Source organism: Stegostoma tigrinum, chromosome 2 (genome assembly GCF_030684315.1).
Source record: "Stegostoma tigrinum isolate sSteTig4 chromosome 2, sSteTig4.hap1, whole genome shotgun sequence".
NCBI lineage: Eukaryota > Metazoa > Chordata > Chondrichthyes > Orectolobiformes > Stegostomatidae > Stegostoma > Stegostoma tigrinum.
The window spans coordinates 119307566-119329017 of NC_081355.1; the positions used below are offsets into that span (position 1 = coordinate 119307566).

The 21452-nt window shown below is 43.8% G+C and overlaps 1 protein-coding gene across 3 annotated transcripts in view; it reads left to right on the forward strand.

Moving 5' to 3' along the window:
- The window catches only part of armc3 (armadillo repeat containing 3), a 163766-nt gene that overhangs the window by 11973 nt on the left and 130341 nt on the right, over positions 1-21452 (forward strand). For all 3 annotated transcript variants that reach the window (XM_048561212.1, XM_048561218.1, XM_059641959.1), the window contains exons 2-3: positions 5325-5373; positions 12665-12782. In XM_048561212.1, the coding sequence (XP_048417169.1) occupies positions 5326-5373; positions 12665-12782 (166 nt within the window). In that variant the 5' untranslated portion in view covers position 5325. The remainder of the gene's footprint in view (positions 1-5324; positions 5374-12664; positions 12783-21452) is intronic.

The following is a 21452-nucleotide window of genomic DNA, read 5'->3' on the forward strand; positions in this document are numbered from 1 at the left end:
CCATTCTGGCAAGTGGAGAGTAGTCCATCACACTTCTGACTTGTGCCTTGCAGATGGTGGACAGGCTTTGGGGAGTCAGGAGGTGAACTACTTGCTACAGTATTCATAGCATCTGGTCTGCTCTTATAGCCACTTTGTTTATGTCGTGAGTCTAGTTGATTTTTCTGATAGATAATAACACCCGATTATATTGATAGTGGGGGATTCAGTAATGGTAATACAGTTGATTGTTAAGGGGCGGTGGTTAGATTGTTTCTTATTGGTGATGGGCATAGCCTGGAATTTGTGTGATGCAAATGTCACTTGCCACTCGTCAGCTCAAATCTGGGCATCGTCCAGGTCTTGCATCAGAGATTATGGGAACTGCAGATGCTAGCCTGCTGTGTTCATCCAGCTTCAAACTTTATTATCGTCCAGGTCTTGTTGCATTTGAAATGGACTGCTTCAGTACCTGAGGAGTAGCAAATCGTGCTGAACATTGTGCAATCATCATCAACCATTCCCACTTCTGACCTTCTAATGGAGAGAAGGACATTGATGAAGCAGCCAGAGATGGTTGGACTGAGGACGCTACCCTGACGAACACCTATAGAGATGTCCTGGAGCTGAGATAACTGACCTCCAACAACAACAACCATTTTCCTATGTGCTAGGTATGACTACAACTACAAGAGAGTTTGGCCCCCCGATACCCGTTGCTTCCAGTTTTGCTTAGGCTCCTTGATGCCGCAGTCAGCTGAATGCAGACTTGATGTCAAGTCCTGCCACCTCTAGAATTCAGCTGTTTGTCCATGTTTGAAACAAGGCTGTGACGAGGTTGAGTAGTTCTGTTGGAACCCAAACTGGGCATCACTGAGCAGGTTATTACTGAGCAGGTGCTGCGTGATGACACCTTCCACTACTTGACTGATGATCAACAGTAGACTGATGGGGCGGTAATTAGCCGGGTTGGATTTGTCCTGCATTTTACATACAGGATATACCTAGGCAATTTTCCATATTGTTGGGTAGATGCTAGTGTTGCATCTGTACAGGAACAGCCTGGTTAGGAGAGCAGCAAATTCTGGACCAGAAGTCTTCAGTACTTGCTGGAATGTTGTCAGGGCCTCTAGCCTTTGCACCATCCAATGTCTTCAACTGTTTCTTGATATCATTTAGGGTGAATCGAGTGGCTGAAGACTAGTATCTGTAATGCTGGGGACCACTGGAGGAGGCCGAGATGGAAAATCTACATATCACTCTGGCAGAAGAATGCTGTGAAAGCGTCAGCGTTATCTTTTGCACTGATGTGCTAGACTCTTGCGTCATTGAGGTTAGGGATATTTGTGGAGACTCCTCCTTCAGTGAGTTGTTTAATTGTCCACCGACATTCACAACTTAATGTGGCAGACTGCAGACCTTAAATTGAATCCATGGTATGGGATCGCTTAGCTTTGTCTATCACTTGCTGCTTATGCTGTTTGACATGCAAGTAGTCCTGTTTGGAGCCTTCACCAGTTTGGCACCTCATCTTCAGTTATGCCTGGTGCTGCTCCTGGCATGCCCTCCTGCACACTCTGTTGAACTAAGGTTGATCCCTGGTTTGATGGTAGCAGTCAAGTGGGGGATATGCTGGACCATGCGTTTACAGATTGTGCTGGATTGCAATTCTCCTGGTGTTGATGGCCAGTCTTGAATTGCTAGATCTGTTTGAAGTCTGTTCCATTTAGAACAGTGATAGTGCCACACAACATGATGGAGGTTATTCTCAATGTGGAAGCCTGTGTGGTGGTCGCTCTTATCAATACTGTCATGATAAATGTATCTGCAGCTGGCAGATTGGTAAGAATGAGGTCATGTATGTTTTTAACTCTTGTTCATTTCCTCACCATCCGCTGAAGACACAGTCTAGCAGTTATGTCCTTTAGGATCGGAGCAGCTTGATCAATAGTACTGCTGCTGAGCCACACTTGGTGTTGGACATTGAAATTCCCCACCTAGAGTACATTTTGAGCCCTTGCAATCTTCAGTGCTTCCTCTAAGTGTGTTCAACATGGAAGAGTACTGATTGATCAGCTGAGGGAGGACAGTGCATGGTAATCAGCAAGACGTTTCGTTGCCCGTGTTCATGTGGTCTGGAGTCAATGTTGAGGACTCCCAGTGCATCTTCCTCCAATTATGCCATGACCGCTGCTGGGTATTTCCTGCCGGTGGGACAGGACATATCAAGGGATTGTGATGGTGGTGTCTGGGATATTGTCTGTAAGTATGCCTGTGTCAGATCATTGCTTGACTAGACTGTGAGATAGCTCCCCCAATTTTGGCACTCGGCCCCAGTTGTTAGTATGGAGGACTATGCAGGATTATCAGGGTTTTTTCTGCTGTTGTCTTTTCTGGTGCCTAGGTTGATGCCAGGTGTTCTGTCAGGTTTCATTTCTTGAGATTTTGTGCGACTTGTACAACTGAATTGCTTGCTGTGCTATTGGTCCGGAGTCACATGGAGGCCAGCCTTGGTGAGGATGGCAGAGTTCCTTCCCTGAAGGACATTAGTGAGCCTTTAGTGGGATTTTTCCCTGATGCTCATGTATGAATGATCTAGATGTATGCAGGGGATGTTTTCGAAGTTTGCAGATGACATAAAATTCTGGGGAATTGTAAACTGTGAAGTGGACAGTGTAGAACTTCAAAAGGACATTGTCATGGTGGAGTGGGAAGATGCATGACAGATCAAGTTCAGTATAGGGAAGTGTGAGCTGATGTACATAGAACATAGAACATTACAGCACAGTACGGGCCCTTCGGCCCTCGATGTTGTGCCAACCTGTCACACCAATCCAAAGCCCATCTAACCGACACTATTCCATGTACGTTTATATGCTTGTCCAATAACGACTTAAATGTACTTAAAGTTGGCAAATCAACTACCGTTGCAGGCAAACCGTTCCATTCTCTTACTACTGTCTGAGTAAAGAAGCTACCTCTGACATCTGTCCTATATCTTTCACCCTTCAATTTAAAGCTATGCCCCCTTGTGCTCACCGTCACCATCCTAGGAAAAAGGCTCTCCCTATCCACCCTATCTAACTCTCTGATTATTTTATATGTCTCAATTAAGTCACCTCTCAACCTTCTTCTCTCTAATGAAAACAGCCTCAAGTCTCTCAGCCATTCTTTGTAAGACCGTCCCTCCATACCAGGCAACATCCAAATAAATCTCCTCTGCACCCTTTCCAAAGCTCCCACAACCTTCTTATAATGCGGTGACCAGAACTGTACGCAATACTCCAAGTACGTCCGCACCAGAGTTTTGTACAGCTGCAGCATAACCTCTTGGTTCCGGAACTCGATCCCTCTATTAATAAAAGCTAAAACACTGTATGCCTTCTTAACAGCCCTGTCAACCTGGGTGGCAACTTTCAAGGATCTGTGTACATGGACACCGAGATCTCTCTGCTCATCTACACTACCAAGAATCTTACTATTAGCCCAGTACTTTGCATTCCAGTTACTCCTACCAAAGTGCATCACCTCACACTTGTCTGCATTAAACTCCATTTGCCACCTCTCAGCCCAGCTCTGCAGCTTATCTATGTCTCTCTGTAACCTACAACATCCTTCGTCAGTATCCACAACTCCACCAACCTTAGTGTCGTCTGCAAATTTACTAACCCATCCTTCTACGCCCTCATCCAGGTCGTTTATAAAAGTGACGAACAACAGTGGACCCAACACTGACCCTTGTGGTACACCACTAGTAACTGGTCTCCAGGATGAACGTTTCCCATCCACCACCACCCTCTGTCTTCTTTCAGCAAGCCAATTTCCGATCCAAACTGCTATATCTCCCACAATCCCATTCCTCCGCATTTTGTACAATAGCCTACTGTGGGGAACCTTATCGAACGCCTTGCTGAAATCCATCTACACCACATCAACCGGTTTACTCTCATCTACCTGTTTGGTCACCTTCTCAAAGAACTCAATAAGGTTTGTGAGGCACGACCTACCCTTCACAAAACCGTGCTGACTATCCCTAATCAAATTATTCTTTTCTAGATGATTATAAATCCTATCTCTTATAACCTTTTCTAACACTTTACCAACGACTGAGGTAAGGCTCACTTGTCTATAATTACGAGGGTTGTCTCTACTCCCCTTCTTGAACAGGGGAACCACATTTGCTAACCTCCAGTCATCTGGCACTATTCCTGTAGACAATGACGAGTTAAAGATCAATGCCAAAGGCTTGGCAATCTCCTCCCTGGCTTCCCAGAAGATCCTAGGATAAATCCCATCCGGCCCAGGGGCCTTATCTGTCTTCACCCTCTGTAGGATTTCTAATACCTCTTCCTTGTGAACCTCAATATCACCTAGTCTAGTAGCCTTTATTTCAGTATTCTCCTCGACAACATTGTCGTTTTCTAGAGTGAATACTGTTGAAAAATATTCATTTAGTGCTTCCCCTATCTCCTCTGACTCCACACACAAAGTACGAAGAACACAGGGAGACAGTATAAAATAAATTGTACTATTCTAAAGAATGTGCTAAAGCAGAAAGACTTTGATGTATCTGTGATAATAGGAAGTGCTGGAGAAGCTCAGCAGACAGCATTTGTTCAAAGAAAAACAGAGTTAACTTACTGAGCCTGATATGTCACCTCTTCTGAAAAGGCAGGAGGTTGGTAATAAATTAAAGTGCTCAAAAAGACAGTGCAAACAGAATGAGCTGAGTGGCCTTCTTTAGCACAATAACAATTCTGTGACTCTCATTATTGGAATTGGTAGTTGTATTATGAGGAATAGTTGGACAGGTTGTTATATCCACCGGTGTTTAGAAGAGGAAGAGGGGACTCGATGAAGCATATAATATCCTGAGGGAGTCTGGCGTGGTGAATATGAAATGGGATATTTTGTTTGTGAGAGAATCCAGACCTCGGGGTCACATTTTAAAAATAATGGGTTGCCCGTTTGCAGCAGAGGTTAGGAGAATTTTTTTTCTCACATAAGGTCCTAAAATTTTGGAAGTCTTTTCATCAAAAGGTGATGGAAGCAGAAACTTCAAAATTTGAGGCAGAGTTAGAAAACTTCCCGAAAAGTAAGGGGGAAGAAAAGTCATTGAGATGAGATCAGGTATAATGTTTTTGAATAGTGGGGCGGGCATGAGTTGTTTACTGCAGCAATGACTACTGCTGCTCCTGATCCAAATGTTCTTCTGCTCATGTTTTTGCACTTTATGGAGATTTGTATGAAGTATTTTTAATACTCTGACTAGATTGAACATTTATTTAGATGTTTACTAATGTAAAATAATTCATTCATTTATATCTGTGCTTTTTTTCACATAGGATGGGTAAGAAACAAAAGAAGGAAGTTGAGGCATCTCCAAAAGATGCAGTAAGTTATTGTTTTAAATATAAATGTCCACAAAACCATTAGTCACTTCCTGAAATATTTCACATCCTGACTAGTTATGCAAAACTGATGTTTAGAAGTGTGATCAGGCATAGATCCACATTTAATTTGAATTTTGTTTCCCACAAAAGCCAAATTCCAGATGGCTTTTTTTGCTGTTCAAAAAAAATGCTGTAGTCGTAGTTAATGAGCTAGACAAATTCATTGAACCTTTGTATAGTTATCACTGGTGTAAGTAGCAAGGGACTTGAAAGAGACATGCCAGAACTTCATTATTCATCTCTCTGACTGGAAAGACTCTTTTTTTAATTGATGTTTAACTTTCTTTTTATTGTTTAATAAGTTTTAATCTGCCATTAGTTCCATCTAGGTTAAATTCTTTTTCATAAACCTCATATGGAGCTTTATTAAGTTCCAATAACAACATACCTTGTAATTGTTTTTGGATTGCATAGGTGATTTATTTAAGTTTTCAGCCCCCTTTTTCATCTTGCTGTGGAGACCCTAGAGGGAATATTGCCCACTAGATAATCCGAGTCCAATTAATCACATGGGGAATTTCATTGTTTCTAAATCTGGGCTGTTTATTTTTTAAACCTGGAGATTCAGGCAGACAACATTCCAACACATTGTCCCTGCTAATTCCCCACACCAGCCTTTCAGCTGCATTGTCTAATTTATAAACAAACATGGTATTTATTTCTCGGAAAACGTAAGGAACAGCAGCACTGAGCACTGTATATACAATTTCCTGCTCTCAGAAAATACTTTTGACTCAATCACCCGCAAAACAAATTGAGTATCTTCCTCAACTTTGACTGCCTTCAGAAATTTTTTGCCATTCGCTGTCTATTCCAAGATAACATGCAAGCCATGATGTTCACCAGCAGAACTACCACAGACATCATTTTGGTAAAAACTGGTTTCAAATTAGTCCACGTAGCATCAGCCCTCTTCTCCATTCTTGCTTCTTGCAGTGTTGTACATCATCTCCAGAAAATTAACCACAGGCATTAGGATCATACAGAGAATTGATAGAAAATTATTCCATTGCCATCAATCCAAAATGACTCTAGATTCAGTAATTGTTATTCAGTACCCTTTTGTTCCCACTTACTCGAAATCTGAGCTCCAGGTCAGTCAAATTCTTTTGTGAAGCTTATCAGAAAATGGGTTTTTCTCTAAATAACTGGTAGACAAAGATCCTCATCCAAAACTCCAACAACACAACACCTCCCCAATTTGATTAAGATCATTGGTGGGATCCTTTGAAATGAGTACCATCCTCCATATCTTGGGAGCCTTCTCTTCAATGAAGGTAGACATATATGGCAAAATTCATTGTTGCTTCCAGTATGCCAGCTCAGCCTTTAGCTGACTGGGGAAATGAATATTTGAGGACCTTTAATCTGGGAGTAAGGTCATGGTTTTCAAGACATCAGTGATCTCTGAATTCTTACATATTATGGAGACTTGGACAACCTATAGAATACACATAAAAGTATTGAAGAAGTACTTCCAGCGATGCTTTCTCACGATTCTCCAAATTGAATAGACAGAAATGTTGTCCAATAGTAGCATCTTCTCCTAAAGCAAGATAACCAGCATTGAAGTGCTAATTACACAAACTCAGGTGCACTGGTTGGGACAATTTATTTGTACATCTGACACTTCGGACTTCTGAATCAACTGCTCTGTTTAGAACTCAGTAATGGCAGGAAACTCCCTGTGTGACTCACCAAATACCACCTATCCATATTTGACAGATTCTGCAGATCAAACATTGGATTTCGACATCTCACAATCAACACTATGTAGAAACACATAGAAACATTGAAGATAGGAGTTGGAAGAGGCCATTTGGCTCTTTGAGCCTACTCCACCATTCATCACCATCATGGCTGATCATCCAACTCAGTAGCCTAATCCTGCTTTCTCCATAACCTTTGATCCTATTCACCCCAAGTGCGATATCCAGCTGCCTCTTGAACACATTTCAGCATTTTGGCGTCAACTCCTTCTTTGTGGTAATGAATTCCACAAGCTCACTACTCTTTTGGGTAAAGAAATTTCTCCTCATCTCCATCCTAAATGGCCCATCCTGAATCCTCAGGCTGTGACCCCTGGTTCTCGACACGCTCACCATTGGGAACGTCTTTCGTGCCCAGTCCTGTTAGAATTTTATAAGGCTCTATGAGACTCTCCTCCACCACCACCACCACTACCACTTCCTTCCCCCCCCCGCCCCAGAAAAAACCCCTGCAATTCATCTGCCTCTCAGTTTTGTGGCTACATGTAGCCGCTTCAAGCGTTCCTTGCATAGTGATTGAACTTCTAAAGCCATTTTGGTTCTGAAAATCACTAGCAGGTATGAATCTTGGAGATCCATGCAGAAGATTTAAAAAAAATCAGGAATATTGCTCAGAACCCAAACTGCAAGGGCATTGACCTTCTTCCTACATTTCTATGCATTTCTCCAGACAGCTTTACCCTGGATGGCAACATTGGACATGGTTTGCGTGTTCTGGTGTTGTAGCCTCCTTACATGGTCTGTAGTAGGAAGACTTCCTGTTTTTGTGCCACTTTGACCATCAGGGCCTTCAGGTCACCTTTCACAATGCAGTGCACTGATTTTCCCTTCTCCGCCTTGTCCAGGGATAATATCAGGGAATGTGCAGGGCAGCTTCAGACTAGCTTGTCTACATGCAGAATAGTTCATTGAAGTTGGCAGTAGCACCAGGATTGTCAGTCATTCTTGGATATTCCAGCACTGATGAATTGTTCTGGGTATGGTGATGGTAGCATAGGGCTAGAATCGGACAAGCGGGGAGTCATACAACTGGCATAAGTAGAGACAGAGATAGTAAGAAGTGCCAATGCCGGAGTCAGGGATAACACAGTGTGGAGCTGGAGGAACACAGCAGGCCGGGCAGCATCAGAGGAGCATGAAAGTTGACATTTTGGGCCAGAACCTTTCTTCTGAAATGGGGGAGGGGGAAATGAGCTCTGAAATATAGAGAGAGAGCAGGGGTGGGGCTGGGGAAGGTAGGTAGGATAGTGATAGGTGAGTGCAGGTAGTGCAGGTGGGGATTGGCCAGTGAGGTGGGAGGAGGGGATAGGTGGGAAAGAAAATGGACAGTTTGTCAGGTCATAGAGAGGGGATGAGAGGGAGAGTTGCGGAGGTTTTGAAACTGGTAAAGTCCATATCAAGACTACTGGGTTGTGGACTCCCAAGGCGGAATATGAGGTGCTGCTCTTCCAGTTTCCGGGTGGTGTCATTATGACACTGGAGGAGGTCCAGGATGGAAATGTTTCCTAGGGAGTGGGAGGGGGAGTTGAAATGGTTCGCAACCCGACGGTGTTGTTGTTTGTTGAGAACAGTGCGCAGGCATTCCCCAAAATGGTCTCTGAGGACGCTTGGTCTCACCGATGTAGAGAAAGCCATGTTGGGAGAAATGCACCACATTGACGGATGTGCAGGTGAACTTCTGTCTGATGTGAAAGATTTGTTTGGTGCCTTAAATGGAGGTGAGGGGGGTGATGTAGGGGCAGGCGTAGCACTTCCTGCGGTTATAGGGAAAGGTGCTGGGGGTGGTGCGGCTAGGAGGGAGTGTGGAGCTAACGAGGGTGTCGTGGAGAGACCGGACCCCACGGAAGGCAGATGGGATGGGGAGAGAAATATATCTTTGTTTGTGGGGTTGGATTGCAGTTGGTGGAAGTGGTGGAAAATGATACGTTGAATATGGAGGTTCGTGGGGTGATATGTGAGGACAAGGGAGCTTCTGTTTTTTTTTGTTGCGGAGTGGAAATGTGAGGGCAGAAATGCGGGAAATGCAAGAGATACGGTCAAGAGCATTTTTGACCACTGTAGCGGGAAAATTGCGGTCCTTGAAATAAGAGGACGCCTGGTATGTTCGGGAGTGGAAGATGCCCCATCTTGGGAGAGGTGGAGGCTGATGTATTGGAAATAGGGGATCATATTCTTGCAGGAAGCTGGGTGACAGGACGTGTAGTCTAGGTAGCTGTGGGAGTTGGTGGGCTAGAAATAGATGTTGGTTTTGGGGTGGTCACCAGAGATGGAGACAGAGGTCCAGAAAGGAGACTAAGGTATCAGAGATGGTCCAGATGAACTTGAGGTTGGAGTGGAAGGTGTTAGTAAAGTTGATGAATTGTTCAAGCTCCTCACGGGAGCACAAGGCAGTGCCGATACAGTCATCAATGTAGCGGAGGAAGAGGTGGGGGATAGTGCCAGTGTAGCTATGGAAGACTGACTGTTCCACTGATCCTACAGAGAGGCAGGCATAGCTTGGATCCATGCGGGCTCCCATGTCCACACCCTGAGTCTGTAGGAAGTAGGAGGAGTTGAAGGACAAGTTGTTAAGGGTAAGGATGAATTTGGTTAAGCAGATGAGGGTGTCAGTGTCGGTGGAAGGGGACTAGTTGTGCCTGTGGGAGAGGACGAACCGGAGGGCTTTTAGGTCATCTGCATAAGGAATGCAAGTGTACGGGGATTGGATGTCCATAGTAGGATGTGGTGTTGGCGGCCAGGGAATTGTAAGTCTGGGAGGAGGTGGAGGGTGTCCTGGATGTAGATTGGGAGTTCCTGAGCCATGGGGAGAAAATAGAATCAAGATAAGTGGAGATAAGTTCAGTGGGGCAGAAGCATGCAGAGACAATGGGTCGGCCGGGACAGGCCAGGTTTGTGGATTTTGGGAACGAGATAGAAATGGGTGGTGTGGGGTTGGGGAACGATGAGGTTGAAGGCTGTAGGCAGAAGGTCATCTGAGATGATAAGGCTATGGATGGTCAGGGAGTGGGGTCATAATTGAGGAGGTGTCAGAGTGTTGGCACCTTGCCTTGGCTGTGTTAAGCTCAGTGCATCATACCACAACCATTACTGCCCCCTCACCTCCATCCAAGGCACCAAACAAAACTTTCAGTCAAAGCGGTTCACCTGCACATCCTTCAAGTGGTCTATTACAACTGCTGCTCCCAACGTTCCTTCTCTATATCGGCGAGACCACGGGGAGGCTTGGAGACCGTTTTGTAGAGCCTCTGAGCTCTGTTCACGACAAATGACAACACCCTCCAGTTGTCAACCACTTCAACTCCCCCTCCCTCTCCCTGGATGACATGTCCACCCTGGGTCTCCTCCATTGTCACAATGATGCCACTCGGAAACTGGAGGAGCAGCACATCATATTCTGCCTTGCGCGCCTACAATCCAGTGATCTCAATGATACAACCTGTCCATCTTCTCTCCCACCTATCTGCTCCTCCCACCTCACTGACCAATCCGCACCACTGCCTACCTATCACCATCCTACCAATCTTGCCCAGCTCCACCCCTCCTCTCTCTAATTATATTGGAGCTCCCTTCCCCCTCCCCCATTTCTGAAGAAGGGTCCCGACCCGAAATGTCAACTTTCCTGCTCCTTTGATGCTACCTGGCCTGCTGAGTTCCTCCAGCTCCACACTGTGTTATTTCTGACTCCAGCAACATCAGTTATTACTGTCTCTGAATTAATGAGGCAAGGTTAGTAAGATGCAGTGAGAAAATTTGCAAGAGTTCATGGAGGGAAGCCTTCCATGAAACTCAGTGAAACTGGCACATGTATTTTTGAGCTAAGATTCTCCCCTGCTTGTAAGGTTGGGAAATATACTGATAACTGGTATCACACCTAACACATTGATACAGCTACCAAACAGCAGTCATTAAAACTCCAGAATTTCAGTGCAGTTCCTTGGGGAAGGATCCTTGGCTTAGCAATGTTCAGCATTCAGAGAGGACCCATTTTGTCCCTTTCATGCTTTAATTTACATTCATTTCAAATCTTTTCTTCTCTTTCTCCACAGTTAATAACTCCTTTGCCTTTTGAACTGGAGCCCCATGGAATCTGTTCTTCTTTGCTTCTCTTACCCCACCCACATCAAAAGTTTAAAAAATATCTCTCTTTTTCCAAGTCCTTTCAGTTATTTTTCATTTTCTTGTGGGATATGTGTGTCATAGGCTGGCCAGCACTAGCTGCCCTTGAGAAAGTGATGGTGAGCTGCCTTCCTGAACTTCTGTAGTTTATGTGCTACAGGCAGTCCCACAATTCTGTTAGGAAGGGAATTCTGAGTTCTGAACAAGAGTCACACTAGACTTGAAGTGTTAACTCTGTTTCTCTCTCCACATATCCTGCAAGATTTGTTGAGAGTCTCTGGAACTTGTTGTATTTGTTTCAGATTTCCAGCATCTGCAGTATTTTGCTTTTATTTGAATGTTCAGATGTTTTCTCCTTGACTTTCTTTTCACAATAAGGCCATGACTGGGCTGTTTGTTAGTAATTCCACTATTCAGTTCCATTCAAAACTGTTATGATACTAGAGCCAATATCAGCCTACAGCTCAACCTAAGTAGCATTCAGAATTATGCTGAAAACTGACAGGTAACATTCGTAAGGTGTAAATGCCAGATATTCACTGTCACAAGTTGGAAAAAGCCACTTCTCCCTTGACCTTCAATGATATCACCATTGCTGCATACCCCATTATCAGCAATGTGGTGTGGTTAGAAATTTCTGGTCACCATTCAACAAAAATGTAACTGGCCTTACCATGTGAACCCCATGGTAGCACAAGCAGGACAAAAGCTTGGTATTCTGTAATGAATATATCACTTCTTAGTCCTTCAAAATCACTCAGCCAGCGGTAAAGCTGGAGCTGGGAGAATTACAACCTAGCCAATGGAATATATGTGATCCAACCTGCACAGCACTCAAAGCGTTTGACATCGTCTGAACCAGAGAAGTTTGAATGTGGCCCAAACTACTTGACTCAATATACATCTCCTTCGCAGAAAATAGAATAAAGGATTTTATTCCTTTGTTCTAGTTTTTTTGATAAAACAGCAGAGGTTACAAAAATCATTTTAATAGCTCTTTTTCTGTGCACTTTAGAAATAATAATTAAACTATAAAGAATTTAGTCTGTGACATTGATTTATTTGTGCTAATTCTATTTGGTCAGGAATACTTTTAATAAAGAATATTTACATTAACAAATTATATCTTCTATTGCATATTGTTTGAAATTTATGCCTTACCAGGTTTCTGAACATTGGGAGCAATAGGCCTTCTAAATAAGTTTTTCATCTGATAGATATGTTAAACATGGTTCGACAGGTGATGCACACACAATGGACATTGCACCAATGATGTTTATTAATTTTGTGCAGTGATAAACTATTTAAATATACTCACAAATAAATAAACTCTACTGTCTTCAACAGTTTAATACACTTATTATTGAGAGCAAAAACATGCAGACTGTCGTTCTTATGCTGGATTCACCAGAAGACGAAATTTTGCTTAAAGCATGTGAAGCCATATACAAATTTGCTGAAAAAGGTTAGTTTAAGTTAAATTGCGTTTATCGTATCGCATGATGTTGACGTTGCGTGATGTTAAGCATGTAATGTTACATGATACAAATACTTGCTTTATCATTGCATCATTGTTACATTGCTTTTGTAGAATTAAACTTCAATCAAAGATTGAAGATGTTTTTATAAAGGTGATATTTTCATGTATATCTGACATAGTGGCATTGTCAAATGTTAAGTATTTGTGAGTTAAGATGTAAGTTTGTGCAAAATTTTTTATGGAATGTGTCATCGTCTGCTTTGCCCGGTATAATGTCAAGTTTCTTGAGGGCTGTTAGAACTGCACTTCTCCAAGCAAGTGGAGGGTATTTCATCACACTCCTGACTTGTGTCCTGTAAATGATGGACAAGGATTTGGGAGTCACAATGTGAATGATTTGCCACAGCATTCCTAGTTTCTGACTTGCTGTTGTAGCCACAGTATTTATATGGCTATTTCAGTTCATTTTCCAGTCAATGTTAACACCCAAGATGTTGATAGGAAGGATCCAGTGATGGTAATGCCATTGAAAGTCAAGTTACAATAGTTATATTTTCTCCTGTGCAATCGTCATTGCCTAGCACTTGAGTGGAATGTATCAGTTCAAGGCTAGATATTAGAACATAGAACATAGAAAAGTACAGCACAGTACAGGCCCTTCGGCCCACGATGTTGTGCCATGGATTAATCCTAATCCAAAAATAAAATAACCTAACCAGCAGTCGCTTAAATGTCACTAATGACTCTGCTTCCACGACTACCACTGGCAAAATATTCCATGCGCTCACAACTCTCTGGTGAAGAACGTCCCTCTGATGTCTCCTCTATACCTTCCCCCTAACACCTTAAAACTATGACGCCTTGTGGCAGTCAATCCTGCCTTGGAGAAAAGTCTCTGGCTATCGACTCTATCCATGCCTCTCATTACCTTGTACACCTCGATCAGGTCACCTCTCTTCCTCCTTCTCTCCAGAGAGAAAAGTCCGAGCTCAGTCAACCTCTCCTCAGAAGACAAGCCCTCCAGTCCAGGAAGCATCCTGGTAAACCTCCTTTGCACCCTCTCCAAAGCTTCCACATCTCTCCTATATAGGGTGACCAGAACTGGACACAATATTCCAAGTGTGGTCTCACCAGGGTTTTGTAGAGCTGCAGCATAATCTCGCGGCTCTTAAACTCGATCCCCCTGTTAATGAAAGCCAAAACACCATATGCTTTCTTAACAACCTTATCCACTTGGGTGGCAACTTTGAGGGAGCTGTGCACTTGAACACCAAGATCCCACTATTCCTCCACACTGCCGAGAATCCTGCCTTTAATCCTATATTCAGCCTTTAAGTTCGACCTTCCAAAATGCATCACTTCGCATTTATCCAGCTTGAACTCCATCTGCCATTTCTCAGCCCATATTGTCCAGGTCTTGTTTCAGTTGAATACTACTTCAATATCTGGCAAGTCATAAATGGTAAAATAAAACCAAGAACTGTGGGCTATGGAGGTCCGAAACAAAAACAGAAATTGCTGGAAAAACTCAGTAGATTTGGCAGTGTCTGTGGGACAAAGTTAATAGTTTGAACCTGACAACTGTTCATCTGATGAAGAGTCACTGGACTCAAAGTATTGCACAATGTTCAGCAGAGTAAATCTTCAGTGAATCTCTCCACTTCGGACCTTATAATGGAGAGAAGGACATTGATATTGCAGCTGAAAATGTTTGGTGCTAGGATACTAACTTGAGGAACCCTTGCAGAGACATCATAGGGCTGAGATAACAACCAGAATGGTCTTCTTTTATGACAGGTACAACTCCAACCAGCAGAAGCTATAGTTTTGCTGTGCTCCTTGATGCCACATTTGGTGAAATGTGGTGTTCATGTCAAAGGCAGTTACTCCCATTTCATGTCTGGAATTCAGCTCTTTTGTTTATATTTGAACCGATGCTGTACTGATGTCAGGAGCTAAATGACCCTGGCAGAACTCCATTGAGCATTGAGTTTTTGGTGAGCAAGTGCTGCTTGAAAGCACTGTTGATGTACTTCCATCACTTTACTGATGGTCAAAAATAGACTGAGTGGGCAGAATTAGATTTGATCTGTTTTTTATGTAAGGGACATACCTGGGCAATTTTCCACATTCGTGTCTAGATGCCAGTGTTGCAGCTCTACTGGAACAGCTTGGATAGGAACCACTTCTGGACAACAAGTTCCGTATTATGGCCAGCATGTTATTGGGAATGAATCGTAGAAATTCCTAAAGAACAATTAGTGAATGATTAGTGGCATTTAAGTCCCATTTATGTGATTGAATATTGTAAAGTGAAGAGGCAGAATAGCTCAAAATGGAACATGATGAAGAGAATTCTGAAGAAGGGCGTGATAAAGATGACACTTCCGCCATCTACAATCTCCTCCGTCACTTCCGCCATCTACAATCCGACCCCACCACCCAAGACATTTTTCCATCCCCACCCTTGTTTGCTTTCCGGAGAGACCACTCTCTCCGTGACTCCCTTGTTCGCTCCACACTGCCCTCCAACCCCACCACACCCGGCACCTTCCCCTGCAACCGCAGGAAATGCTACACTTGCCCCCACACCTCCTCCCTCACCCCTATCCCAGGCCCCGAGATGACTTTCCATATTAAGCAGAGGTTCACCTGCACATCTGCCAATGTGGTATACTGTATCCATTGTACCCGGTGTGGCTACCTCTACATTGGGGAAACCAAGCGGAGGCTTGGGGACCGCTTTGCAGAACACCTCCGCTCGGTTCGCAATAAACAACTGCACCTCCCAGTCGCGAACCATTTCCACTCCCCCTCCCATTCTTTAGATGACATGTCCATCATGGGCCTCCTGCAGTGCCACAATGATGCCACCCGAAAGTTGCAGGAACAGCAACTCATATTCCGCTTGGGAACCCTGCAGCCCAATGGTATCAATGTGGACTTCACCAGCTTCAAAATCTCCCCTTACCCCACCGCATCTCAAAACCAGCCCAGTTCGTCCCCTCCCCCCACTGCACCACACAACCAGCCCAGCTCTTCCCCTCCACCCATTGCATCCCAAAACCAGTCCAGCCTGCCTCTGCCTCCCTAACCTGTTCTTCCTCACACCCATCCCTTCCTCCCACCCCAAGCCGCACCTCCATCTCCTACCTACTAACCTCATCCCACCTCCTTGACCTGTCCGTCTTCCCTGGACTGACCTATCCCCTCCCTACCTCCCCACCTATACTCTCCTCTCCACCTATCTTCTTTTCTCTCCATCTTCGGTCCGCCTCCCCCTCTCTCCCTATTTATTCCAGAACCCTCACCCCATCCCCCTCTCTGATGAAGGGTCTAGGCCTGAAACGTCTGCTTTTGTGCTCCTGAGATGCTGCTGGTCCTGCTGTGTTGTTCCAGCCTCACATTTTATTATCTTGAATATGAATTGTATTGGTCACAAAGGATTTTAGTCCTGTGAATCTCCTTACACTCAAACTGCAAGTAGAGTTGTGTTGTGGAACTGATTTAAAAATATTATCCTGATCCATCAAGTCATGAATATTGATTCAAACTTAGAAATGTAAAAGTACCACTTACTTTAGATTTAGCAATTAAAACACTGTGAAGTCAATAAAAGGAGTTGTCATTCCATGTAAAATACTTGGGGCAGCCAGTTTGTAAATGGTGACATATTCTCCAGTTAAAAACTCTTAATGTTGAGTCAATACCCTGTGCTAAGTCTTCAAATGAAACTTAATATGGAACATGCTTGGAAAGTCAGTTGATCTGTACTTTACACAAATTTGCATGATTGTAATCCTCTTAACAAAACCTGATGCTTTGAAGTAGAATGTAAGTTAAGTATTAATAGCATCAGGGGATAAGGTTCGGTGATAAAAACAAATTTCCTTAAAGGTATAGAGATAGTTTAAGGGCACCTGTGGCAAGTAGCACCTTAACTCTCTGCATGAATATTGCTCATTTAATCATTTTGTGGCAGAGTTGTAGTGTCCCTTTTTCTGAGCCAAGAGGCATGGGTTCAGGTCTTACCTACTCTAAAGGTGCGTAATAATTTCACTGCTGAACGAATTAATTACAAAATTTAAAAATTAAGATGTGTTAAAAGGCTCTTGTGACATAGTGGTAGTGCCCCTGTTTCTGATCTAGAAGACCCTGGATGAAGTATTACCTGCTTCAGAAGTGTGTCAGACACATCTGAACAGGTGATTAAAAATATCTACCCTAACTCTAACTCTAACTCCAGCTCGGGAGCAGCAGATGTGGAAGCGATGGAACCAGTAGCCACAGAAAAGAAGCGCATTGCCACTTTCCTGTGGACGACTTCGGATGGTAGCCAATGGAAGGAGCAGTGAGGGTGAAGTCTAGATGAGTGAAAAATAAAGCTTTTGAAGCTATTTCAGTTTTAGTTATATAAATTTCATTTTAAGTTATTCTGTATTTTACCACTCATACAACTTATTCATTCATTTATTCTGTAATCCAAGATGCTGCTGGAATGTGGCAACATTATCCACTTTATCACATACCCAGGTACAAGTGACAATATTAAATAAATCTAAATCTAACCATAACCATAACTCCCATTTGCCTGGATGAGTGCAGTCCCAACAACAATCAAGAGGCTTGGCACCGTGCAGAACAAAGCAGCCTGCGTGGCTGGCACTACGTCCACAAACATCCATTACCTTCACCACTGACAGTCAGTAGCAGCAGTATGTATTATCTGCAAGATACATTGCAGAAATTGACCAAAGATCCTCAGATAGCACCTTCCAAACCCATGATCACTTCCATTTTGAAAGACAAGTGCAGCAGATACTTGGGAATACCACCATCTTGAAGTTCCCCTCCAAACCACTCATCATCCTGACTTGGAAATATATTGCGGTTCTTTCAGTGTCGCTGGGGCAAAATGCTGGAATTTCCTCCCTAATGGGCATGGTGGGCCAACCCACAGCAGGTGGACTGCAGCAGTTCAAGAAGGCAGCTGACCACCACCTTGCAAAGAGGAACTAGGGATGGGCAATAAATGCTGGCCCAGCCAGTGACACCTGCATCCCACAAATGAATAAAAAGAAGAGATAAAACTGACTCTCAATAAGTCTTAATGTTTATGGGGTTTTATCTTAGCCATGTTTCAGGAATCCTGATAGGTGAACCAGCAGGAGCTGGAGACCAAAGTCTTGGCTTGCCGAGGGTGCTGGAAAGGACTGCTCTGAGACTTATAGGGATTGTACGTTGATTACCAACCAGTTGGTTGACTCACATGCTGTGGTACTGACTGGTTCTTTTGACCTCCCATTGTTTTGTCAGAAAAATCCAGAAGATGATGTTGGTTATCTTCTTCTCGTACAAGATGATGCACTGGGTTCCCACAGAGGTTCTGAGTCTCTCCATTAAGGAATGTGGTTGGTTGTTGATATACCTTGTATCCAATTGGCGACTTTTGCCTTCAGAACCTGCAGTGATCAATTGATGTCAAACGTCTTCTTGGATGGTGCACACTGATAACGCATTTCTTCCATTAGGTACACAATATGAATTACGACATACAAATTCTATTTATGGACCACAATAGTCTTCAGAACTTCCTCAGGGTGTTACCTGCCTTTCAATGCCTGGAATATGGTTAGCTGGCCTTATGTCTTCCCACCGTCAGGAGCAGTGCTCAGGAATCTCCACTTCCATCATTATGGGTTCGAGTGGCTGACAGAAACAACGGTTGTGGTCACGGATGACCAGATTCAGGGATGTGCTGGGTAGTGGGGGCTTAAGGAGTTGGTGAGCAGACAGTGATCGAATTCCAACTTGTAGCCGATGCCATCCGTCACCTGGAAATGATGGTGCCTGAACCTAATGCAGTCTTATTAATGTAGTCTTTTAATGCAGAAACTCACCTATTGTTTTAGGGAACTGGGTTTGAATTCCATCTCGACAGAAGGTGGAATTTTAATTCAATATATAAAAGAATATACAATTAACAATCTACTGATGGCCATGAAACCATTGTTGATTGTCAGAAAAATCCATCTGGCTCCTTCCCTTCAGGGAAGGAAATCTGCCATCCTCGCTTGATCAGGCCATGTGTGACTGCAGACCCAAGGCAATATGAACAAAGAACAAGGAAACCTACAGCACAGGAACAGGCCCTTCAGCCCTCCAAGCCTGCGCCAATCAATATGGTTGACCTTGAACTGCCCTAGCAATCTATTTAATTGTATAAATTGCAGTGAAGTCGCAACAAGAAATGAAACTGGACAAACCACTTAGAACTGACCTAGGCACCGGAAAAGACAACAGCAGAAACAGCCCTGTCGACCCTGCAAAGTACTCCCCACTAACATCTGGGGTCTAGTGCCATTATTGATAGAGCTGTGTCGTGTCACTGACTAGTCAGGCAACAACCTGACATATTCATGCTAACAAATCAAAACTTACAATGTCCCAGGTACCACTGTCACCATCCCTGAATACGTATTGTTCCACTGGCAGGGCAGACCTAGCAGAGGTGATGGCACAGTCCGATACAGTGGGGACGGAGTTGTCTTGGGGGTCCTCACCATTGACTCAGATTTAAACATGGATAAAGAAACCTCCTGCTGATCACCATATACCATCTTCCCTTGGCTGATGAATCAGTACTCCTCCGTGTTGAACAACACTTGGAGGAAGCACTGAGGTTCGTAAAGGTGCAAGATAGACTCTGGATAGGAGATTTCAGTGTCCACTACCATGAGTGGCTCAGCAACAGCACTAATGATCAAGCTGGTCAGGTCCTAAAGGACGTAGCTGCTAGACTGGGTTTGTGGCAGGTGCCTCTGTTTATGGTAGTATCGATAACCACTGCACAGTCCTTGTGGAGTCTAAATCTCCCCTTCACGTTAAGAATAATCTCCTTCATTTTGTGTGGCACTATCACTATTCTAAATGGGTTAGAATTTGAACACTTCTAGCAACTCAAGACTGGACATCCATGAGATGCTATGGGCTATCAACAGCAGTACAATTGTATACCAGCACAACCTGGTGCACTTACCAAACTTGTGTGCTGAACAGCATAAGCAACAAGCGGTAGGCAGAGCTAAGTGATCCCACAAGCTATAGATCAGATCGAAGCTCCACAGTCCTGTCACATCCAGTCAGGAATTGTCATGGACAATTAAACAGATCACTGGAGGAGGAGGCGCCACAAATATCCTTCAGTGATGGATCAGCCCAACATAAGTGCAAAGATAATGCTGAGGTATTCGCAGCAAACTTCAGCCAGATGTGCCATGTGGATGATCCATTTCAGCCTCTTCAGCATTACAGATATTAGTCTTCAGCCAATTCAATTCACTCCACATGATATCAAGCAACGGGCTTGGAGTATTGGATAGTGCAAAGTCTATGGACACTGACAACATGTCAACAATAGTATTGAATACTTGCACTCCAGAATTTGTCACTCACCTAGCCAAGCTCTTCCAGTACAGACACAACACTGGCCTCTGTCCAACAATGTGGAAAATTGTCCACTTATACCCTGTACGCAAATATAAAGGGCAACCCCATCCAATTATCACCTCAACAGTCTACTCTCGGTCATCAGAAGATTGATGGGAAGTGTCATCAATTGTGCTATCAAGCAGCATGACCCGGCAACAACTTGCTCAGTGACACCCAGTTTGGTATTCACCAAGACGACTCAGCTCCTGACTTCATTACAGCCTTGATTCAAATGTTGACAAAGGAGCTGAATTCCAGAGGTGGTGGTGAGAATGGCCACCCTTGACATCAAGGCTGCATTAAACAGAGTATGGCATTAAGGACCCCAAGTAAAACTAAACTCACTGAGAATTGGGGGTAAACTGTTCGCTGATTGGAGTCATACCTGGAATATAGGGACAAAAACAAAGTTTCTGGAAGATCTCAGCAGGTCTGGCAGCATCTGTGAAGGAGAAAACAGAGTTAATGTTTCAGGTCCAGTGACCCTTCCTCAGTTCAAATGTAACAAGATCTGGACAATATCCAGACTTGGGCTGACAAGTGGTCAATAACATTCATGCCACACAAATGTCAGGTAAAGATAATCTCTAATAAAAAAAAATGAACCACCGCCCCTTGACGTAAAATGGTTTCACCATCACTGATTACTCCACTATCAACATCCTGGACATCATTGATCAGAAACTCAACTGGACTTTCCACACAAATACAGTGGCTAGAAGAGCTGGTCAGAGACTAGGAATATTGCAGTGAATAACTCACCACCTGACTCCCCTGAGCCTTGTCCACCTTATACAAGGCACAAGTTAGTAGTGTGATGGAATACTCCCCACTTCCTGAATGGGTGGGGCTCCAACAACACTCATGAAGATGACTTCATCCAGGACATAACAGCCCGCTTGATGGGTACCATCACAAGCATCCACAACATCATATCCACAAGCATCTCCGTGCTCCACCACCGACACTCAGTAGAAACAGTATGTACTGACTGGAAGGTAGATCAGGGTCCTTTGGCCTATGAAGTAGGAACATTACCAATGTGCCACAAGAGCCATAAATTCTCGATTTAACTATAAGAAAATTCTTTTGAAAGACCCACCATCAAATTAGCTAATTAAACAATTAAATAAGTAATAACTAACAAGCAGCATCCGCAAGGGG